The 22675-nt window shown below is 39.7% G+C and overlaps 1 protein-coding gene across 1 annotated transcript in view; it reads left to right on the top strand.

Annotated features, from left to right (window-relative positions):
- TFCP2L1 (transcription factor CP2 like 1) overlaps nt 1-22675 on the top strand; it is a 55363-nt gene that overhangs the window by 9760 nt on the left and 22928 nt on the right. The window contains exons 3-6 of the mRNA XM_043990796.1: nt 17271-17347; nt 18080-18185; nt 18385-18491; nt 19327-19479. Of these exons, the coding sequence (XP_043846731.1) occupies nt 17271-17347; nt 18080-18185; nt 18385-18491; nt 19327-19479 (443 nt within the window). The remainder of the gene's footprint in view (nt 1-17270; nt 17348-18079; nt 18186-18384; nt 18492-19326; nt 19480-22675) is intronic.

Below are 22675 nucleotides of genomic sequence, written 5' to 3'. Positions count from 1 at the left end.
GGAATCAGGATAATGGAATGGAAATACATTGGACTTGGAGGCATAAACCTGTCAGCTCTCCCATTTCCTGGCCAAATGACTGACCACAAGCTAATCATTCAGCCTCTTTGAAAGTCAATTTGTTCATCTGGAAAAAGGGAGCTCTTAATACTTACAAGTATTTAAGTCCTAGGTTTGCTGTGGATAAATCACTCCTTGATAAATGCTCCTTGAGGGCAGGGCTTACTTCGTTTCTTTTGTGTCCTTGTATCCCGGTGCATAACATAGTACCTGGCACGGAAGTTGAATAAATACTTGTTGATGGAATGATTGATTGCTATGGATCAGGCCAAAAGGGATAACGACAGTTTTACGCTGCATGAAGAAAGGTTTCTAGAACATGGGAGGCAGTAGTCCTTTTGTATTATACCCTGGCTAGGGTATAATACAATTCCATGGCTGGAATATGGTGTTCAGTTTTGGGTGCCATTTTGAAAAGGACATTGATGAGACGTTGAGGCCACGCCATACAAAGAACTGTTCGAAGAACAGAAGAAGAAAAGAGGGGATATAACTATCATCAGATATTTAAAAGTTGTCATGTGGAAGAAGGATTAGACTTATTCTGTGCCCCAGGGGACACGGCAAGGAGTTGGAAATGATAAGAAAAACCTTTTTTAACCGTTAGTTATCCATTAGGAAGTTGTGGGTTTTTCCCTCATTAGAGATCTTCAAGTGAAGGCTGGACATAGGGATCACAACCATAAGGAATCCGACAGGTCATTTGATCCAGTTCTCCCTCATTTTACAGATGTGCTAAAGGTAATTCCTGTTCAGATAGGCATTGAATTGGATGTCCACTGAGCTCCCTTCAAAGGCTAGAATTCTGCTATTCGGTTATCAGTGTGTGCTTTATGGGAGGAACCACTGGGGAAAAAATCTGTCTTTTAGTTGTGAAATCATTTTGTCTGTCTTTAGTGCTACATGTTAAATCTTCGGGGGTAGTGGAAGAAGATGAGAGCAGTAGAAAAAAAACGAGAGGATACCATTTGTTATAGTCAGTTTTAATCTTTTTTATAAGAAACAGATTTTGAAAGGAGAAAACAGTTAAATCTAAGAAAACTTGTTATTGTCTACCAAAAAGTTCCTGATTCTATTCTTCAGGAATGAATTCTCCTAGGGAGTCATCCCTGACTCTTTTTTCCCATTGAGTTATGACTAAATTTTCAAAGTTTTTGATTTCTTCATTTTCTCATCTTACTAGTCAACATGTGGTACTCCCATCAAGGTGGGGAGGGCAATCTGGTCTCTCTTGAAGGCTGAGGGAAATAGTTTCATGACAAATAAAAGAAGCCCTGTTTCTATTAAAAGCTGGTATTAAACTTAGGAAACTGTTTACCCCTAGAGGTGGTACAGGCTCAAAACATAAATGGGTTCAGAAGAGTTTAGGATAAATACTTAGTTGACAAAGCCCTAATGTGAAAGAGGGATTATTTGTTGTACCTGACCCTCAAGGCAGAACTATGGGCAATGAATGAAAGTTACCAGAAAGGCAGCTCTTGGTTTCACTTATGGAAATTTTACTAGCAATTAGAGCCATCCCAAAATAAGATGAACTGCCTTAGGGAGGTGGTGGTTGCATCTCCCTTCCAAATATTCTTAGATTTTGAATGTCATTTTGCATAGAAAGAAAGGAGTAAATCAAGTGGGTTGCTTGCTTATTTTTGCTTGTTATACTTTTTTTTTTTCGTTCCTCTTCTGTATCCTTCTTCCCTTTACATTCCATATTTATAAATGTAGAGCTGGAATGGAGAATGGACCTTAGAGCTTATCTAGCCCAACCCTTTTATTTTACAAATAAGGAAACTGAGGCCCTGAGAGGTTGTCACATAAGGTCATATGTTGGAATTTGAACCTTGGTCCTCGACTCCAAATGCAGTGTTCTTTCACAGCCAATATTCGTCAGAGGCAGGATTTTTGAACCCAGGTCTTGTGACTCCAAGGATAGGTCTCTATCCTCCACCCACTGCCACTCCTTTAATGCATTTACCCTGTTCTGTGTGATGGGGTATGGGAAGAAGCAGCAGAGTGGATTCATGTTATGAGATTGGTGCATGTAACAACAGAAGGAAAGAGCCTCTTTTGGGGAGTTTATTATTTATTATTATTATTTGGGGAGGAGGATATTTGTTTTGGTGAGTTGCAGGGAATCCCCTTGAACAAGGAGAATAGATAAACCTGTGTGCCCTTCCTTGTTGTGCAGTCTGTTTCTGAATATGAATGAGAGAGTAGTACAGGGGGCAGTTAGGTAGTGCAGTGGATAAAGCACTGGCCCTGGATTCAGGAGGACCTGAGTTCAAATCTGGTCTCAGACACATGACACTTACTAGCTGTGTGACCCTCAGCAAGTCACTTAACCCTCATTGCCCCACAAAAAAAAAAAAATAGTACAGCTTCTACTTCAGTGAATTGTCTCCCCTAGGTGAGCTGTTACTCGCTGGGTTGCATCTATTGATAACTAAATGTTTCCAGTTCTTATTAGTCAGCCTTCAAGGAGCACCTACTATGTGCTCAATCATGCACCTCACATAACTTGCCTTACTCAAGGGATATAGCAAAACTGGGCAGTGTAGATTCACACCTAGGTGTCCTCCTCTGCCCTTCAGTTTCCTCCAGAATATGTTTGGATGCCGTGGTACCATACTAGCCTGCTTCCTACACTGGCCCTGCACTGGGTCAGTGATATATGGGAAGCATTTAGGAATAAATTCGCCTGGATGGGAATCAAGGTGGACTGTCTATTCCTGAATTCTGAGCCACAGCAGCTGGCTTCATTATGAAGCTCCAGTGTACTTACTAATAAAAATGCATTAATCTTTGTGCATATACATACACACATACACATATACATTTGTGCTTACATACATACACAATACATACATACATTTATACATGTAAACACATATATAGGCCTATGCGTGTATATAATGTTGGTGGGTTTTAAAAATTGAATTATCTTCAATAGAAGGTCTGTTCTGTCCTATTCCCCTTCCCCCATTCCCATGGCCCATAATATGACTCTCCAACTTCCTTGTTTGGCATTTTCTCACTTGATTAGAGTTACACCTTGAATGCCCTTAGTAACTTTCCAAACATTTGTGTGTGTTGCTCTTGTTCTGTTTGCTTTTGAAAAAAGGCTTTTTATATACTTTCCAGTCTGATTGCATCTATTCCCTATTTGTGTTATCAGAATATCATAATAAGGGGAGGAGAGGACACATTTTTCTGAAGCAGGCCTTTGTAACTGGAGTTCTACTTAACGTAAGGGCAAGCGAAGCTCCTACTAATAAAAAGAAAGAACAAATGCTTGCTGCTTCTTTCATTTAGACAAGATCAGGTTGACCTCACAACATATAAAGAGTGATTATTGGGAAAAGTTATTATCGTGAAAATGCCTAGAGCATTTTTATTTCAGCAAAGCATTCACAGGAATTTTCCATGATAGAGAGACTACTGTGTTTGAAGACGGACGACCTGGATTCAAATCTTCTGTCTCTGGATGACTATCACTTAAATCTCTCTTGCTCTCACTTTCTTTGACTAAAATGAGGGAGTTGTACTAGGTGAACTTTAAGGTACCTTCTGGAAATTTTGGTGTCTTGCCCTATGTCATAATTTTTAAAATTATATATTTTTGAAGTCGGTGGTACCTGAATACATCTTGTCCAGCCCATATCAAGAAAGAGATCACTACTGCAACACACACAATAAAGGCTCATCCAGTCCAACCTTTTAGCAAGGAATGATGTAAAACATCAATTTAGCAAGAAGTAAATATAAAAAAAGACCTTACAAATTTTTTATCTCAAGTACTACATTGAAACCATAGTGTCCTATATTGACCCCTATGGTTTCACAGAATTACTGATGGAGGCAGCAAGTTGGCAAAGTGGATAGAGCACCAGCCTTGGATTCAGGAGGACCTGAGTTCAAATTTGGCCTCAGACACTTAACACTTACTAGCTGTGTGACCCTGTGCAAGTCACTTAGCCCCAATTGCCTCACCAAAAAAAAAAAAAAAAAAGAGAGAGAGAGAGAGAGAATTACTGATGAACTGCCCTTGAGAGATAGGAGGGCAGCAGCAGCAGCTCTAACATTTTATGGTTTACAAAGTACTTTACATATGTTAACTATTTGATGGTTGGTAGAATGCTAGCCTTTTTTTGTTGTTGCTGTTGGTTTTTTTTTTTGGTGAGGCAATGAGGGTTAAGTGACTTGCCCAGGGTCACACAGCTTAAGTGTCAAGTGTCTGAGGCCGAATTTGAACTCAGATACTCCTGAATCCAGGGCTGGTGCTTTATCCACTGCGCCACCTAGCTGCCTGAATGCTAGCCTTTTGATTCAGGAAGTCTTGACTTCAAAACCTGCTTCTGAAGCTTAAGGGTGAAACCGTCAGAAAGTCACTTAAGTCTCTGATCCTCAAATTTTTCACCTATAAAATGGACTACTAGTACCTATGGAACCTATGTCATAGGGCAAAGTCTTTGTTAATATAAAACTTTTCCTCATGATTCTTCAGACATTGTGTTTACACTCACAATGGCCTTGGAAACATTGTGGCCATGACTGGGAGAAGTCTTAGATTAACTACACTGAAAGATTTTCTTTTTTCCTATCCCACCCTTAGATATAAAATGCCCTACTTCCCCTGAATCATCATGACATTGATCTCTATATCTCTGAAATGAGTGAGATTTAGTTTTTCAATTTATTTATTCAATTATTACTTAGCTGGCATATTCTCCCTTTTTCTGACTTCCTTTTCCTCCCTTCTTTCCTTCCTTGCTTTTTCTACCCATTATACATAATGAATTTGAAAGGCAGCCCTTATAATAAGATTGTTGATATCCAGTTCTCTTATTCCTTTGGTAATAGAGGCCTCAATTACGTTTTAGGTGGCATTAATTACCAGAACCAATACAAGTTGGAAGGTAAACAACCTATAAATTTTGTCTAAATGGAGTGTCATTGACTCATGTTCCCTATTACACTGTGTCCCTTGAATGGCTGGCTGCTGGCCTGTGTATTGGTGCACAGATCACAGGTGATTTCCTTACTTTTCTATGGTGCTACAGAACTTGGTCACTGGCTAGAAGAGAAGGCTTCTGTCACACTAGTGTCAAGATTCTACCCCTCAGAGTGCCTCTTTATTTGGAGGCAGTGTGGTGTTGGGAAAAGAAGCAGACGACCTAGAATTATCTTGTTCAAACCATATGGAGAAACAAATCCCCACAGAGGTTCTAGCCCATACCAATTCTACTTACTGATTTACTACACGACCTTGGACAAATAATTTCTCCTTTTGCAAAATGAGGATAATAATAATAATATTAATATTAATAATAATAATAATATATGCCCTGCTTACCTCATGAAATTACTGGGAGGATCTCATGAGATTTTGCAAAGTATAACACGTAAATAAAAGTACATTTTCACACTTTCAGTTTTATTAATGTTTCATTTTCACATTATCAAAATGTACAGATTGTTCATATTTCCTGAGGTCTCTTGTAGCAAAGTAAATTAATTAATTAAAACTAATATAGAGACTTCATCTGAAAGTTCATGAAATATTTAACATCCGTAATATATCTCACCATACTTACCTCATTTTTAAAAATTAACAGATCAGTTTTCTCCCACCCCATTAAAAAGAGGGGGGGAAGCAAATTTCTTGTTTTCTTATGTATAGTCAAGCATAACAAATTCCTTCAATGGGCTTATACAAAAACATATGTCTCAATTCATTAGCTCTCTGCAATGGATGGCTTATCTCATCATCAGTCCTCTGGAATTAGGACTGGTCATTGTATTGATAATAGTCCTTACCAGATTTTGTTTTGTTTTTGTTTTTTTGCGGGGCAATGAAGGTTAAGTGACTTGCCCAGGGTCACACAGCTAGTAAGTGTCAAGTGTCTGAGGCCAGATTTGAACTCAGGTCCTCCTGAATCCAGGGCCAGTGCTTTATCCGCTGTACCACCTAGCTGCCCCCTTACCAGCTTTTAAAGTTATTGGCAGTCTTTGTTGTATACATTTTTCTTTTGGTTCTTATTTCAGTCTTCATTAGTTTTATTAAAAGTCCATAATTATTCATTTTTTAAAGAGTGAGGACCTCTTAACCCTCTTTATGTACCTCTGGGCAGTGTGGAGAAGTCAGTAAACTTCTTCAGAATAATGTTTTTAAAAGCATAAAATACACAGGCTTTTAAAAATATACTAACCCTATTGAAATAAAGATGTAATTTTTCCCTATACAAGTTCTCAGACCCTTTGAAATCTAGCCAAGAACCCCTACAAACTCCAGGTTAAAGAAGAACCCCAGGTTACCGATGTTGGCTTATCTAGCTCCTCCTTTACCTTGAATGACCTTACCTTACCTTGATTGGCCTCCCCATGCCTGCTGGCATCCTTTAAACTGTGGTGGAATTGTCAGGAGTGCAGTTTAGGTACCTGTCAGTCAGTGGCAATCTCTTTTAAGCACCCACTGCATGCATGTACTTTATTAGATTTTATATTATTACCTTGTACTTATGCCTAAGGTGCCTAAGCAGATTCTACTTTGATTATAAGAGAAGAAGCATGTGGCTCCTGTCCTCAAGAGCCTTTTAGTCTAGTTCAAAGTTTCTTAAACTATGCGTCACAACTCCATATGGAGGGAGGATCTGAAAAAAAATTTTTTTTTGGCTGGGCAGTGGGGGTTAAGTGACTTGCCCAGGGTCACACAGCTAGTAAGTGTCAAGTGTCTGAGGTCAGATTTGAATTTAGGTCCTCCTGAATCCAGGGCCAGTGCTTTATCCACTGTGCCACCTAGCTGCCCCCAGATCTGAAAAATTTGACAACAGTAAAAGGTCAAGAAGTTTTGTTGCATACCGAAGGTCCCTTAAAAATTTCTCGGGCAAAAAGGGGTCGTGAGTTGAAAAGTTTAAGAAGCCCTAGTTTAGTCTAGTTTAAGGGACCACCTGGGATTAAAAAAAAAAAGACAACTATATTTGTTTACAAAATCTCACACAAAGGAGGGCTAATTAATAAAGTGAAATACCAGGAGGGAGGATCAAAGTCAAAGTCACTTCCTTGGGTGGGGTAGGATTAATCCCATTCAACAAACATTAAGTGTCTACTTTGTGTAAATACTTAAGGAAGGCTACTAATGGTGGTGACTTTCTAATTGGGTATTAAAGGACTGGAAGGGAAGGAAAGGGGGTGTGTGATTAAAGAATATCCCAGTTGGACATCCCTTACTATTGTCCCTTTGCAGATTCCTTAGGGGGAAATCCATCTTTCTCCCTGCTAGGCTTCAACAAAAATCCAGTCAGCCCAGTCTAGTTAGGTTGCCTAGTTTCTTTTCTAGATTTTAGATGATGTCATTTTGAACTTTTTTTTTTCTGTTTTTGAAAAACTTTTTCCTATCAGTAATTTCTGGATATACTCTTCCCATCTCCTTTCCCCTCTCCCACCATTGTAACCCTTTCTTATAATAAATAAAATAACATGATATGATATATGATATAATATTGATTATAAAGAAAAAGTTAGCAGATTCCAGATGTCATATAGTAAACTAACAATGTATTCCACCCTCTCCTCTGCCTTTAATTGCTGTTTAACTATTTCATGTCCTTAGGGCTAAATCATCCCTTGTCCCAGCATTCCTGGGCAGAGCCTCTGATATCCTTTTCTCTTGTAATTGCCAAATTACAAATTACAAATTACACCAAACACAAACTGAGGTACATTGACAATCTGCCTCACTTTTTCATACTTTTGCATTTTCACCAGGGGTTTCCCATGGTTAGAACTACACCCTTTCTTTACCTCCACCTCTAGTATCCCTATGTTTGTTTTTTTTTTTTTTAGTGAGGCAATTGAGGTTAAGTGACTTGCCCAGGGTCACAAAGCTAGTAAGTGTTAAGTGTCTGAGGCCAGATTTGAACTCAGGTACTCCTGACTCCAGGGCCGGTGCTCTATCCACTGTGCCACCTAGCTGCCCCATATCCCTAGCTTTTTTCAAAGCTCAGCTCCAATGTTACCTGTATCAGGCTTTTCCTAATCACCTCACATGCAATCCACCCTTCCCTGTCGCTTCAAAATTACTATGCATTTAATTTGTATAAATTTTGTACACTGCTTGGAGACTTGGGGGGAGATGTGGTATATTCCAGGGATGGGAAGGATCTTTGCAAAGGTACAGGGACGTTAAATGGATTGTCCTGAGATTGAATCGTCTCCATTTTCTGAGTCTATAGGTAGTCAGGGTACCAACTTAGAATAAGGCTGGGATATAGCTTTAGCCTAGTTGAAACTTTTTTTTTTTAGTTGAAACTTTTTAGTACCAAATGCCTGCCTCTTTATTTTGTCTCACCCCAATCCAATCTGTCATGGTCTTAATTAGTGTTACTAAATAATCAGGTGTTCTCATTGAGAGAACTTGGGTGTGAAATAAGGAATTTTAAATAATGTGCCATATTCTACTCTTAAAATTTCAAATACATATACACATATGTAATTGGCTATCTGTAGTATGACTAACAAAGTGTGCTGGGTAGTATAGGTGCTTATAGTAGTCACTTAACCTGAAAATGCTTAAGAGGAGGCTTCTTGACTCCAGGCCCAGAACTCTATCCATTTCACCACCTACCCACCCTATTTTATTAAGCATCTATTAAACACTTAACTGTGTATTTGTATATGATATGCTAGGTTCTGGGGATATAGCACCTAGACAAAGACAAAGATGAAACAGTCCTTAGCATCAAGAACCTTATATTCTATTTTACAGGCAGAAATGTTGGCTGAATTTAGCAGTTGAATTAGGAGATGGCAGCATTGCTATCTGAGAAAAAGGGAACCACTTTCAGGTTAAGTGACTACTATAAATAAGCATCTAAATATCTAAAACAATTTTAAACTTTTTTAAAAAAAAGTTTTGGGTTTCAAATTCTTTCCTCCCTCTCTTCCCTACATTCTCCCCTCCCTTAGACAGTAATCAATCTGACATATAGGAAAATAATTACCGTTGGAAGGGATATGGGAAAACTGGGACACTAATGCATTGTTGGTGGGGTTGTGAATTGATCCAACCATTCAGAAGAGTGATTTAGAACTATACCCTGAAAAAGTACATTTGCACATCCTAGAGAGAATAGGATGAAAATTATTTATTTCAAAGTGAAATTGCAATATATCCTTGTAATTACTTGTATTTAAAGTGCATTTGCACAGATAGGAGAAATTATAGTAAATCATAATAAAATTATTTTACAAACTCATATCAATTCATGTTTGGTCCTTTTAGTGTTAAAAGAAAAAAACAGACATGTAGTTTATTCCATATTTGTTTCTGTTTCTGAAGTTGCAGCTAATTCTGCTGCACACATACATATGGAGACCCATAGGAAAAGGAGGAATTTTTCATATCTTTTTTCTCATTCCTAAAGCTCCTTGTGAGGCAATGAAATGATTCAGTGGATAGAGCACTGGCCCTGAAGTCAGGAGGTCCTGATTTCGAATCCTACCTTAGATACTCAACACTTATTAGCTGTATGACCCTGGGCAAGTCACATAACCCCAATTGCTTCAAACATCCAGGGCCATCGCCAGTCGTCTTGATGTGTATATTAACACTGGACCCAGATAACCCTCGAGGAGTGAGGCTGGTGACTTTGCACAGCCCTCCGTCACTTAAATCCAATTCACTGGAAGTCATGACATCACATCTCAATGTCATGGTCCTCATTGTGAACAAAGGACAAACAACAATAGTTCCTCATGGCGACTCTTTTCAGAGCTAAGTATTAACTCCAAATATGAGGGTTAGCTCTTTCCTAGGACATTAACTTAGTTCCTCACCACTGAAGTCTCTTGAGTTGGCTTTCCTGGCCCAGTCAAAGAGAAGAGGGGTCAGGCATTTGGAGAAAAATGTCTTCACAAGACTCCCAGTAGGAGTAAGCAATACCTGTAGAAGAAAAGAAAAGGGATAAGAAGAGAAGAATTATAGAGACATAGATTCTCTTACAGTTGGGAGAGACCTTGAAGGTCTCTAATTTCAATATGAGAGAGAAGAAAAAGGAGTAAGGAAGGGGCGGCTAGGTGGTGCAGTGGATAAAGCACTGGCCCTGGATTCAGGAGTACCTGAGTTCAAATCTGGCCTCAGACACTTGACACTTACTAGCTGTGTGACCCTGGGCAAGTCACTTAACCCCCATTGCTCTGCAAAAAAAAAAAAAAAAGGAGTAAGGAAAGAAAGAAAAAAAGGTTTATTTGGTGGAAAGAGCTCCAACAATAACTCTGGGGCTCATCTCTAGGTTTGTATGGACTAAACCATTATCTGCAGTATTGGGGGCAGATGGCCAAGAAGTTAGATTGGCCTCTTGGTAGCTTTTCTAACCCTTCTACACTTCTCAAGTATCATTTTAGATTAGTTAGAAGTGTCAGCAAGAACTGCCGCCTAGGTCTATTGGAGAAGACAAAACAATTCAGTTTAACAAGGGTCAGCTATGTGCAAGGCACTGGGGATACAAAGATACTTTTAAAAAATTGTCAAGCACCTACCTTGTATAAAACCTTGTGCTATGTATAGGGGGAAACCCCTCTGTGCCCTCAAAGAGTTTATAATCCAATAGGAGGTTATGACACATGTCCAAAAGTTGATACAAGGTGAATTTTACAAGTGCAAAAGAGACAAAAAGATCTCTAAGAAATAGAAGTTGCATGAGATTACTCTCAACCTCTATTATTCAAAGCCTAGACAGCTAAAATCTGTAGATCTGTCCATCAGAAGAATTGGGACTGGGTTGAGTAGAAGACAGGGAGGAGGCAGGGCTGGGTTTTAAGCATCATTTCTAGAGCCATAAATTCCTGGGTTTGGACCTGGCTATTCAGCTGATTTACTGGAGCCTAGGGCTGGACACTTACTCTTATATCTGGTTTAAGATAACCTTTAATGTGAATTACTCTATTGGCATTACAAATGATTACCCTAAGGGTTCCATTAAATTAGAGCTCAGCTGGCCCATTTAGTTTGTGTAAAGGCCCTTAATTACTTGGCCTAAATTGGAGGAAGAGGGGCCCTAAGACACTTAACATTAAAGCTTTAGGAGCTACTTGCAAATCCATCCAAAAGGAATAGATGTAGAATTCTTGGTGCTAGGAGTTCAGAGGAAGTAATAAACTCTATCCTCCTTTTAAGAAGCTTACATTCTAGTTAGAAAATAAGTCAAATAATAGAATACAGCTATAATCTTGGGTGATTTAGGGCTTGGTGAATGGGAGCCTCAAGACCCAACTTGATATTTGGACTCCATAAAACAAACATCCCGAGACATAAGTAATATTTCCTTCCAGAACTCTCTCTTATCCTCTTGTTTATCCCTTTTATTTACCTATTATATTTTTATCTTTTGATATGAATTAATTGTCTATTTTACCTTCCCCTCTTAGACTGTAAGCTCCTTGAGGTAAGGAGAGAACTAAATTTTAAACTTTATATCTTCTAGTGGCTAGTATAGCGACTGTTTTTCAGTAAATACATAATAATTTCTTGAATCGATGAACAGTCAGTCAATAAATATTTATGAAGCACTTACAATGTCCTGGGCACTGTGCTATGTGCTGGGGATAGAGAAGGAGGCAAAAGATAGTTCCTACCCTCAAGGAGCTTACAATCGAATGAATGAAGGAATGAATAAATGATATTTAACCATAGGTTGGGTTTGGATAGATAGGATTTGGATAGACAGAAAACAGGAGAGGGGAAGGAACATCATGAAATGATAATGTTAAGTAAATGGGGAAATAAAATGGAAATTGCAGGTGTGTGACCCATACACTCTTTTATAGCATCTCACCCTACCCACCCCCCCTTCCCCCTTATGTGGATAGAAGTACTTCCCTGAGGAACCAAAACACTTGTTCCATTGGGGAAGAACTCCTTCCCCAGTGGATCAGGGAATAAAGGTAAAATGAGCTTAATGATAGCTGTAGTACCTACCCCACAGGGTTATGAGGACCAAATAAGATAATTTGTGTAACAGCTCTTAGCAAAGTTTTCAGATTTCACCATTTTATGGCACGGCACATGGGGGTAGAAAGTGAAAATTCAGTCTAGCATCCAGAAATTTGGCCTAAATGACACCAGATCCAGACATGTGAAAATATTAGGATAATGAACAAAATTTTTCATTATTGGTGAGGATTTTCTACTGTGTACACAGGTTCAGAGTAATTAAAATAAAACCTTATTATGAAAGCATATGTAATCCAAGCATACTGTCTGTGGGTGGAATAAGCCTTCATTTCCCAGATAGAGCAATTTGTGTCCAAAATCTTGGAAGTTAGGAAGAAATTAGGAAGTATTAACTAGGAGGTATCACCCATCATATTGATAGCTTTTATTAAAAATATAACTTTTGGGGGGCAGCTAGGTGGTGCAGTGGATAAAGCACTGGCCCTGGATTCATGAGGACCTGAGTTCAAATCCGACCTTAGACACTTGACACTTACTAGCCATGTGACCCTGGGCAAGTCACTTAACCCCCATTGCCCCGCCCAAATATATATATATATATATATATATATATATAACACTTTTAGGGAAGAGAGGAACTTTGGGAGAGCCATAGAGTTTTTAGGCTATCTCTTACTCTCTTTTATTATGTAAACCTCACATTTTGTCTAGTTTGGGGTTTCTCTGTTAATGTGGATCTAAATTAGAGGGACATTATCTTCTTCTAAATCAACACTGGCTTTTCTATATGTCCAGTGATAGGTGGAATTCAAGGGTCATGACCCTTGCCCTCTAGTTTGCTATTTGTGATTTTTTATCTGAAAGAGGTCCCAGGTTAGCATGATTTTTCTGGAGACGGGGCCCAAGGAGGTGCCTTGGTTCAGGATGCCAGTCCTGAACTAGAAACTTGAAGAGAAGGTGAAGAAACATGAAGAAATAATAGTGGGGGGAGGCTAGGTGGCACAGTGGGTAAAGCACCGGCTCTGGATTCAGGAGTACCTGAGTTCAAATCCAGCCTCAGGAACTTGACATTTACTAGCGGTGTGACCCTGGGCAAGTCACTTAACCCCCATTGCCCCGCAAAATAAAATAAAATTAAATTAAATTTAAAAAATAAGAAATAACAGTAGGAACCACCTCCACAGTTCAGTGTTGTAGATACCAGAAAATAATGCAGATGAACCTGTAGGACTGAGAAATCAGAATGAATTTCTTGGGAAGCAGGATAAGACTTAAGACTCCTGAAAGTGAAGAGAGGGAAACTGACTTGAGAATTGTAGCTAAGAGTTCCCACTGGTAGACCATTGGACACAATTGATAGTGTTCTGTTGCTAATCTCACTGGTCAGAAAGATATGATTGATTAATAGTTAGGATAGTGACTTCTTGTTTGAAGGAAAGGTTATTTCTTTCTTTGATTTTATTGTATTCCTAAGAATTCTTATACCCTTGACATATAAAATAATTTCAAACTTGAGTCTGATTTCCTAGACAGATTGGAAGGTGTGGTCTTGAGGATTTGTGAATATGTGACATTTCAAACTAGGATTGCAAATGCCACATCTCTTGGTGACAGTTATATTTCGTTCATAAAAAACTTTCAATCATGGCCGATATTTATTGGGCAAAGTTTGAGAAATTTTAGTTTCATAGGAAGGGAAATGAGTGTTCGCTGATTGAGTAATTTTGTTCAACCTACTAATTTTACTAAGCTGAGTCTTGATGAGGACATTATTATTGGTTCATTTGGGAAACTAATTTGCATAACCTTGTTCCCTGAAAACCATTCCCTTGCCTTAGCTGGACTGTTAACCTCTTTCATCCCAGATACTTACCTTGTTTCAAAAGATCACTAAGAGGGGCAGCTAGGTGTCATAGTGGATAGAGCACTGGCCCTGGAGTCAGGAGTACCTGAGTTCAAATCCAGCCTCAGACACTTAACACTTACTAGCTGTGTGACCCTGGGCAAGTCACTTAACCCCAATTGCCCCCCTAAAAAACAAAAAAAACGAAAAACAAAAAACAAAAGGTCACTAAGGGAAGACTATTTTACAGTCTGCCTCATTCTAGCATATAACAAACTCTATTAGGGAATTCTTTATATTTCCCTTAGGGAAAAATTGTGGAGAACTTTCTCTCTTTTGTGTTGATCTAGTTTTTACTCATTTCCTGGAAGAATTTTTCCTCAGAAAAGTCAAGGAGTGAATATGCCTTCATTCAGCACACATTTTTTTCTTTCCTAGCCTATCTTTAGTGCCGTGCAAGGGTTCCAAAGAAATATAATTGCACTGGTCTAGGGCTTAAAATATCCCCCCCCCCAAAAAAAATCCCTGTCCTCAGGAGCATTACAGTCTAAGTGATAACACTAGATAAATATACACATCAATACAAGGCAAAGATAATTAGTTCTCATGGGGGGCACAAGCAATAAGAACTATGGGGATGCAGAGGGAGAAATAATTTATCACCTCTAGTAAGGAGGGAAGTCTTCAGGAGGTGGAACATGAGCTTAGCCTTGGGATTGGTGGCATTTAGATAAGCAGATACAACAGGGCAATATGAGCAAAGATATGGTGGTAGGAATATGTATACTGTGGATGGGGAAGGAGCAGCAGTGAGGAAACCAGTTTGGCTGAAGCAAAGAAAAGATGTGTGTTGTTCAATAATGTGGACTTTAATTAGGAACATAAATTAGGCCCAGATAATGGAGGGCCTTTGATACTCGGCTGAAGATTAAGATTCTATCCTTTAGGCAAGAGGTATATTTTGAAAATTTAAAGTATTTTTGAAAAATAAGACCACAGAAATATCTACAGGGTAGAGGAGAAACAAAAATAGAGACTTGAAAGGGAAAGGAACGAACATTTATTAAGTACCAGCTATGTGCCAGGCACTGTGCTAAGCAGTTTACATACTCCCAACAACCATGTGAGGGATGTGCTATTATTATCTCCATTTTACAGTTGAGGAAACTGAGGCTGACAGAGATAAAGTGAATTGCTCGGGGTTTTACAGCTACTAAAATGTCTGAGGCCAAATCTGAGCTCAGGTCTTTCTGACTCCAGGTCCAGTGCTCTATCTGTATTGTACCACTGAACTGAAAGCCCAAAAGGATGTATGCAAAGGTGGGAATGGATAGGATTGACAGGTGGTGGCCGTGAGGGACATTATAAAAGAAAAATTCACAGAGAAAAAAAGCAGGATCTGATCTCTGGAGTCCTAAATAGTTTCTTAAGACCTTAATTTATTCCACTGGCTTATGATATGATACCTTGGAGAAGGTCTTGATACTGGACTCTCTTAGCTCACTTAGTAACTCAGTTCTTGTAAAATTATGACCCCTGACATTTCTGCCTTCAGAACTGGAAAGATTCCATATTTTCTTCAGGGTGGGAGGTGTCTGCTTGAAGAGAGCTGTTTGCATAGCAGTTCCTGGGGTCAGGGCTCATCTGACACTGGCTGAGTTAGTAAACCTGAGCTAATGACCACTTGCTTGTTGGCTTATGGAATACTTTGCTCTGCATTCTTCAAATGGGGGGTTGGGAACAGGGAAAGAGGGAAGGAGGAAGGAAACTGGAAAAACTGGTTAGTATGTGTTCTCTTTTATTTTCTCATTGCGTTGGGGGTTTTGTGTTCTCATTTAAAGCATTGACTTGCAATGTTTAAAATCTAGCTGACTGTATGTAAGAAGCCATGCATTTCTTTAAGGGGAAAATGTTTCTTTGATGATCATATTTTTCTTGGCAGAATATAGATGAGTATTTGATATGGGCATCTCTGTCCTAGAATGGAGAGGTGCCATTCCTTGGCTCTTGTCTTCTGTGTAGCACCTCGGACAGTGAAATAGGCCTTAATTATTAAATAATGCAGGATGCAGCTTCATTTGCTATTTGTAAATGGTATAAGAAAAGGTGCATTTTTATAAACATGCCTATTGGTACTTTTTCATTTCATTGGTACTTACAAGTATTTCATGTACACTAGAAGGTATTCTTACAGTTCAGTGATCTATTGGTTATGGAAAACAAAAATCCCTTTAAACATCATTTCTAGCTCCATAGCTCTATGATCTTTGGGTAATAGTGATTTAAAATCTACAATGTGCCTTACGTGCATTATCTCATTTGAGCCTCATTAATGACTGGATGAGATGTACGTTTTAAGGATACTAAGACTCAGGGAAGTTAAGGATTGTCCATGCTCACTCAGCTAATTGGTGTCAGAGTCAGGGTATGAACTCAGTTCCTCCTGACTCCAGGTATTAGGCTCTATTCATGTGTGCCATGCCAGTTGGGATCATTCCCCCTAAAATATACTTTATCTCTAGGTAAATGTGTTTAGCCTGTAAATGGAAATACAACTTAATGTAGTGTGAGATTGGTCCTTGAAAAACTGGCGTCTTTCAGTTATCCTAACCGACTGTTAAAAACTTTCATATTTTACCACATTTGGAACCTTTGAGAGATGATTCACATCTACACTAAGGCATGAATGAAGTTGGGTTAGGGCATGCCAGAGGCTTCTGGGTGCCTAATGAGTGGAAAAGGATAAACCAGAAGAGTAAAGACAAACTTGGCAGCATTTATAATTTTCCAAGGCTTGACCCTGACAATGATTGAGTGCTGTCGGTCCTGATTTTGGGAGCCCTACAAGAACTGAAGAGTATTCCAAATCAGCAGAGAAAGATTGATACCGTTCATTAGGATTACAGTGTTTGGTGTGATTTATTGAATTCTCATTCTTTGAAATTAGCATATGCAAGGGAACAGAATATTGACCAGAATATTGAAATAATTAGAATACCCCATTCCCTCAGCAAGCTGGATGATAATTTTTGTACCTAGTGCAAGGTGAGCTGATACTAGAACAGCTATTTCAAGTTTGTTTATTGAGTGTTTTTTTCTCTTTTTCTTTTCTTTCTTCCTTTCTTCCTTTCTTTCTTCCTTTCTTTTTTGATGAGGCAACTGGGGTTAAGTGACTTGCCTGGGGTCACACAGCTAGTAAGTTTCAAGTGTCTGAGGTCGGATTTGAACTCAGGTCCTCCTGAATCCAGGGCCAGCGCTTTATCCACTCCGCCACCTAGCTGCCCCTATTGAGTGTTTTTGCCTTGTACCATGGAAGAAGGCTGTCTGAATCTTTTCTGGCATGGATATCCTGGAAATGTCTCCCAGGTCCTCCTGAAATTGGGAGGATAGTCAAACTTAAAAGATGTCATTAACTTTCTACAGGTCAGTCTTATGAAATCCGACTTCTGGAGAATCGGAAGCTGGGAGATTTTCAGGATCTCAACACAAAATATGTGAAGGTAAGTAGAACTGGAACCCCTTCTACTTACTGGTACCTGGTATCCTGGAAACTTTGGGCTTCAGTCTGAGGCTCTGAAAGCCCTGGATTTGGGTTGAGCATGTTATAGGAGAGACTGGAAAGCTTAATTCTGTAGACTTTTTGCCTTTTTTTTTTCCTTCAGTTCAATAATCAACAGTCAGGCTAGAGATAGTTCTTGAGGCACTTGAATATACAAGGCACTGTTGTGCTGGGTCCTGAGAGGAAACATAATTTTTTTTTTTTAGTGAGGCAACTGGGGTTAAGTGACTTGCCCAGGGTCACACAGCTAGTAAGTGTTAAGTGTCTGAGGCCAGATTTGAACTCAGGTACTCCTGACTCCAGGGCCAGTGCTCTATCCACTGCGCCACCTAGCTGCCCTGAAACACAAAAATTTAAGCCATGGTCTCTTGCCTAGGAGGAGCTAGCTAGGAAGACAAACTGACAGATGAAAACATAACTAATAATACAAAGAACTGAATAATATGTGTATAATGAGTAGTGCTATAGGAGGTTAAAGGGGCAGAAATCATTCTGGGATAGAGTGGTCAGAGAAAGTTTGATGGAGAAAGTAAGATATGAAAATAGGCCTTATAGGTTTATTAGCATTTAGATCGAAAGGGGGAGTGAAGAGGAGGGACCTGACAGGGGCAGCAGATGAATCTTCTTGGTGGTCCTGACAGAAATTTCCCTTTGGGGACTTCCTTCATCACAGAGTATCATCCGTGTGGTTTTCCATGACCGACGGCTCCAGTACACAGAGCATCAGCAGCTGGAGGGCTGGAGATGGAGCCGACCTGGGGATCGAATCCTGGATATTGGTGGGTGCTCTAGGAAGATGTGACTGAAGAACTGGGATTTGAATGGATGAGCAAGATTTTGATAGGGGAGAATTACTGGGTGGTCGTAGGGGAGCAGCATGAGCAGGGTCAGGGTCATATGGTTGATGTCTTGCGATGACTTCCCTGAGTATTTGGTGGGGTTTGCTTGGGCTACGTAAGAGTTTTCTTTTTTCCACAGATATCCCTCTCTCTGTTGGCATCTTGGACCCCAGGGCTAGCCCAACCCAATTAAATGCAGTTGAATTTCTGTGGGATCCTTCAAAAAGAGCTTCAGCATTCATTCAGGTAATAGTCATGCTGTGTTTTTCTCACTTTGTGGCTAGTAATACACTTAAAGTATTGGTATTGTTCCTGATCCTCAAAACAAACCCCACCTTTTCCTCCAATATTTTTCCAAATCAGTCACTCAAGCAGTAGTAATGGAGTGCTCAGCATTGTGCAAGGTACTGTGGGGTACACAAAATAAAATGTGGTTTCTGCCCTTTGTGAGTTTGTAAGTAAGATAGGCAGGATGAAATCACATGCAACAATTATATAATAACTGAATATATTACATGGTATTGTATTGACTTTCAATACAATAAGTGCAGAGAAGGGAAGACTCAGTTTACGGTTCAGTACTTGGGTAAGACTGGAAGGAACCAGGAAGGGACCTGATTTGTTTTGGACTGTTATTTATTGAGAATCTAGGACCAATGAGTGGAAAATAGAGGGGAATGGGTAGGAGGGAGTAGAATTTTATTTGGGGCAAGAGTGTGAGCAAAAATGTCCAGGGATAGGAATAAGCAAGATGTCTGTATGTTTGGAGGAGGCAGGATGAGGAGGGTTCTGGGAGGGAGAGACACAGCCAGTGAGGAGACACTGACTGACTGACTAGCTAACTAACTAACTGGAGCAGAAGGGTATGTGGTGGGAAGTAGTAGGAGATAAAATTAGATTGGTTGGGGCTGGAACCAGGTGAGGAAGAGTCTTGAATTTCAGCCAGAGAAGATTGGATTTGATAGGGAGTAAAGAGACATTATAAGTTATTCTTTTTAATGACATAACAAAATTTGCTTTTATATTCATTTAAGCTGGCCTTTCCATTCTTCTTGCTGTATGCTTACTGCTCTTCTTCCAGGTACATTGCATCAGCACAGAATTCACACCCAGGAAGCACGGAGGAGAAAAGGGAGTTCCTTTTCGGGTACAAATTGATACCTTTAAACAGAATGAGAATGGGGAGTACACGGAACACCTGCATTCAGCCAGTTGCCAGATCAAAGTGTTCAAGGTGGGGATTAGTGTCTCTCTCTTAACTGCACTGTGATTGAATCTGTAGGACTGTTCACCCCATTCATGTTTGACGATTAGGTATGGATAGGAATCTTATAGTAGTGGTGGTTTTGGTGACTGGAGGCAGGGGAGTCTCATGGCGGAGTCAGGGTCCAATCACTCTGGAATAGTTGGATTTTGGGCTAACTTTCAGAAGCAGAAATCTAGCCAGGTATGGTGGCTCGTGCTGGTAATCTCAATTGCCAGGGAGGCTGGCAGATCTTGCTGTGGAATGATGGGACATCACAAGGAGTGACAGGCCTATATTGGAAACAGAGCAGGTCAAAGCTCCCGTACCACTGGGCCTTGGGGTCAGGCCATGAGTAGCCTCTGGACTTCAGCCTTGGAGAGATAGGGAAATGTGCTCTTTAGAAAAAGACGTAGCAAAGGACAAATCTCTTGTTTCCTTCCATCCAGAAATTTGGTTTATCTTGACAAGAATTGAGGAATCTTCCAGTTACAATTTTTTCTTCCCAAATGCTAGAAGAGACACTGCATAGTCCAAGACTTCATGGATCATTGACAGATTTAAAATAGATCCATCTTAGTTTGTTTTCTGTTTGTGGACTCTGTGAAATTGTACTGATTTTGTGTTTGGTTTTGGTTTTGGATTAGAAGACCTCTAAAAATGAAGGTTGGTTGAGGAAAGGAAATGATGGTATATAGGCTGAAATAAAAACAAACAAACTTGGGAATGGGATCTGGGAGGCAGGGTAGGGGTGGTGGTGGTAACTGACAATATGCAAAGCATCATGTAGCAGTAAGGAAGTGAGGAAGACCTTGGAGTAAGAAGACCTGAGTGTGAATCTCACCTCAGATACTTAATGGCTGTGTGACACTGTGCGAGTGATGGAGACTCTCTGTGCCTCAGCAGTTGCCTCATCTGCAAAATGAGAGGATTGGGACTTAGTGACTCCTAAGGTCCCTTCCAGCTATAGAGCTATAATGCTGTGATCCTATGAATAGCAAGTAAGAACTGAGCCTTCTCCAAGTAGAATGTCTCCTTGTGTCATGTCATGAGCCTGTTGTCACTGGAGATAGTTAAACAATGGACTATCTGGACCATCCTTAGATCCTATCCCAATCCCACAAGTTATTCATGTTCTCCACCTCAAAACTGACTTTGACATATTTTATATTTCAATATTCTGTGAATTTACTGTTTCTTTCCAATAGAATGTCAGTTCTTTTGGGGGCGAGCACAGTTTTATTTTTGTCCTAGTATTCTGAGCCCCTATCACAGTGTCTCACACATGGTAGGCTTTAATAAATGCTTTTGAATTGAAGTGAAAGTTGGAGATTCATATTTTAAGCAGGAACATGGCTCAGGTGAACTTTGAGGTCTCTTCCAACCCAGATTCTAGCTCTGTGATGAAAGACTTGAGGCATGCAAGATGAATGTATCTGATAGCCTTCTTTTCCCAGCCGGCCTTTGGTAAAAAGAAGTCTCTCTTCCCTTATTTTGATCCTTTGCACATATCACTTCTTTTTCTGACCACATATTTCTTCCTAAGAGGAAGTACAAAATCTACCTGGTTACTATAGTACCCCAAAATATAAGATCTGCCCCGCAATGAGATTATAAACCTCTTGAGAACAAGGACTATGCCCTACATCCCTGGCACTTTGCCCCTGGCAGTGTACCTGGAAGAAAATCAATCAAAGTGGCATGTCTGTAAGGGAAGCTCTTCTGAAGTAAGTGGGGTGGCTAGAAAGAACAAGAGTTCTCAGACCTTTCAGGACTTATTTAAGAATAGGTAGTTGATGTGCTGGAGAAGTTTCTATCTGTGGGTTTGGCCCATATTGTGACTTGGGGGATGGGCAGGGGCTCTTCCCTTTGCAGTAAAGAGAGTAACTAAGGGCAGGAGTGATAAATGGGGGCAGGCTAGAAAAGGATCCTGGGTGTCTAGGAGGTCACTTGTCCAAGCATCTGAGTTTGTGTTCAGATTTGGTTTTCACCTTGAAAGTCCTCTTTCTTTGAGATGCACCTTGGCTTATCCAGGAGGATTTTCTGTCTTGGTAGGGCTAGGCTTATGTCTTGCATTCCCTTCATTTTCTTTCTTTCTTTTTTTTTTTTTTTAGTGAGGTAATTGGGGTTAAGTGACTTGCCCAGGGTCACACAGCTAGTAAGTGTGTGTTAAGTGTCTGAGGCCGGATTTGAACTCAGGTACTCCTGACTCCAGGGCCGGTGCTCTATCCACTGCGCCACCTAGCTGCCCCCCCCTTTTTTTTCATTTTCTTTCTTTTCTTAAAAATTTTTTTAAAAATTATTTTTGTGGGGCAATGAAGGTTAAAGTGACTTGCCCAGAGTCACACAGCTACTAACTGTCAAGTGTCTGAGGGCAGATTTGAACTCAGATCCTCCTTAATCCAGGGCCAGCACTTTATCTACTGTACCACCTAGCTGTCCCATAGGCTTAAGTTTTGCAATGAAAACTCATTCTAATATTCTATTCATCTGGCATCTAAGTGCTTCACCCTCTTCCTTTTGTTACCTCTAAAATAAGCCATGCAGTGAAAGTCTCTAAAGACTAAGGCGGGTCTCTCTTGAGCTATGTCTGGATCAGTGTGAGGGTAGCAAACAACTAAAACCAAATTTATCTATGTCTTTTTATCATAAGATAAATTAGATAGATTATTATTAGAAATATAGGTTCATCTGGAATGAGCAATGATGATGCTTCTCCAAAGCCACAGATAGCTTCCCAGGGATGTAGGCAAGATTTATCATCCAAAGCAGAAGTTCTAGCTTGAATTCCCAATAATGAAACTCCTTTCAGCTTGTCTTCTGACCTACCTACCCCTGTAAAGTTAAGCTGGGAGAAAGTTAGTTTAAAGTGAATTATCTGAGGATTGCTTGATTCATTCGCTTATTTAATCATTTAATATGTATCTGTTGACCACTGAATTCTGTGGTGGATGCTATGGGAATAGAGAGAAGTGAAAAACATGGTTCTATCCCACAAAGAACTTAGAATCTATATGGAGAGAGATAAGCAGACATAAACATATAAGAAGTATAATAATAGTATGAGTCATCAGTATGGGTCACAAGTCATTGAATGATTTCAGTACCAACTGAGTAGTGTGAGTGTGTGTGTGTGTTAGTGGGAATACAGAAGGAATTTCTTCATAAATATGCCTATTCCCAAAGT

Source organism: Dromiciops gliroides, chromosome 3 (assembly GCF_019393635.1).
Source record: "Dromiciops gliroides isolate mDroGli1 chromosome 3, mDroGli1.pri, whole genome shotgun sequence".
Lineage (NCBI taxonomy): Eukaryota > Metazoa > Chordata > Mammalia > Microbiotheria > Microbiotheriidae > Dromiciops > Dromiciops gliroides.
The sequence above is the reverse complement of the archived record's forward strand: the minus strand, read 5'-3'. Positions and strand labels throughout refer to the sequence as shown.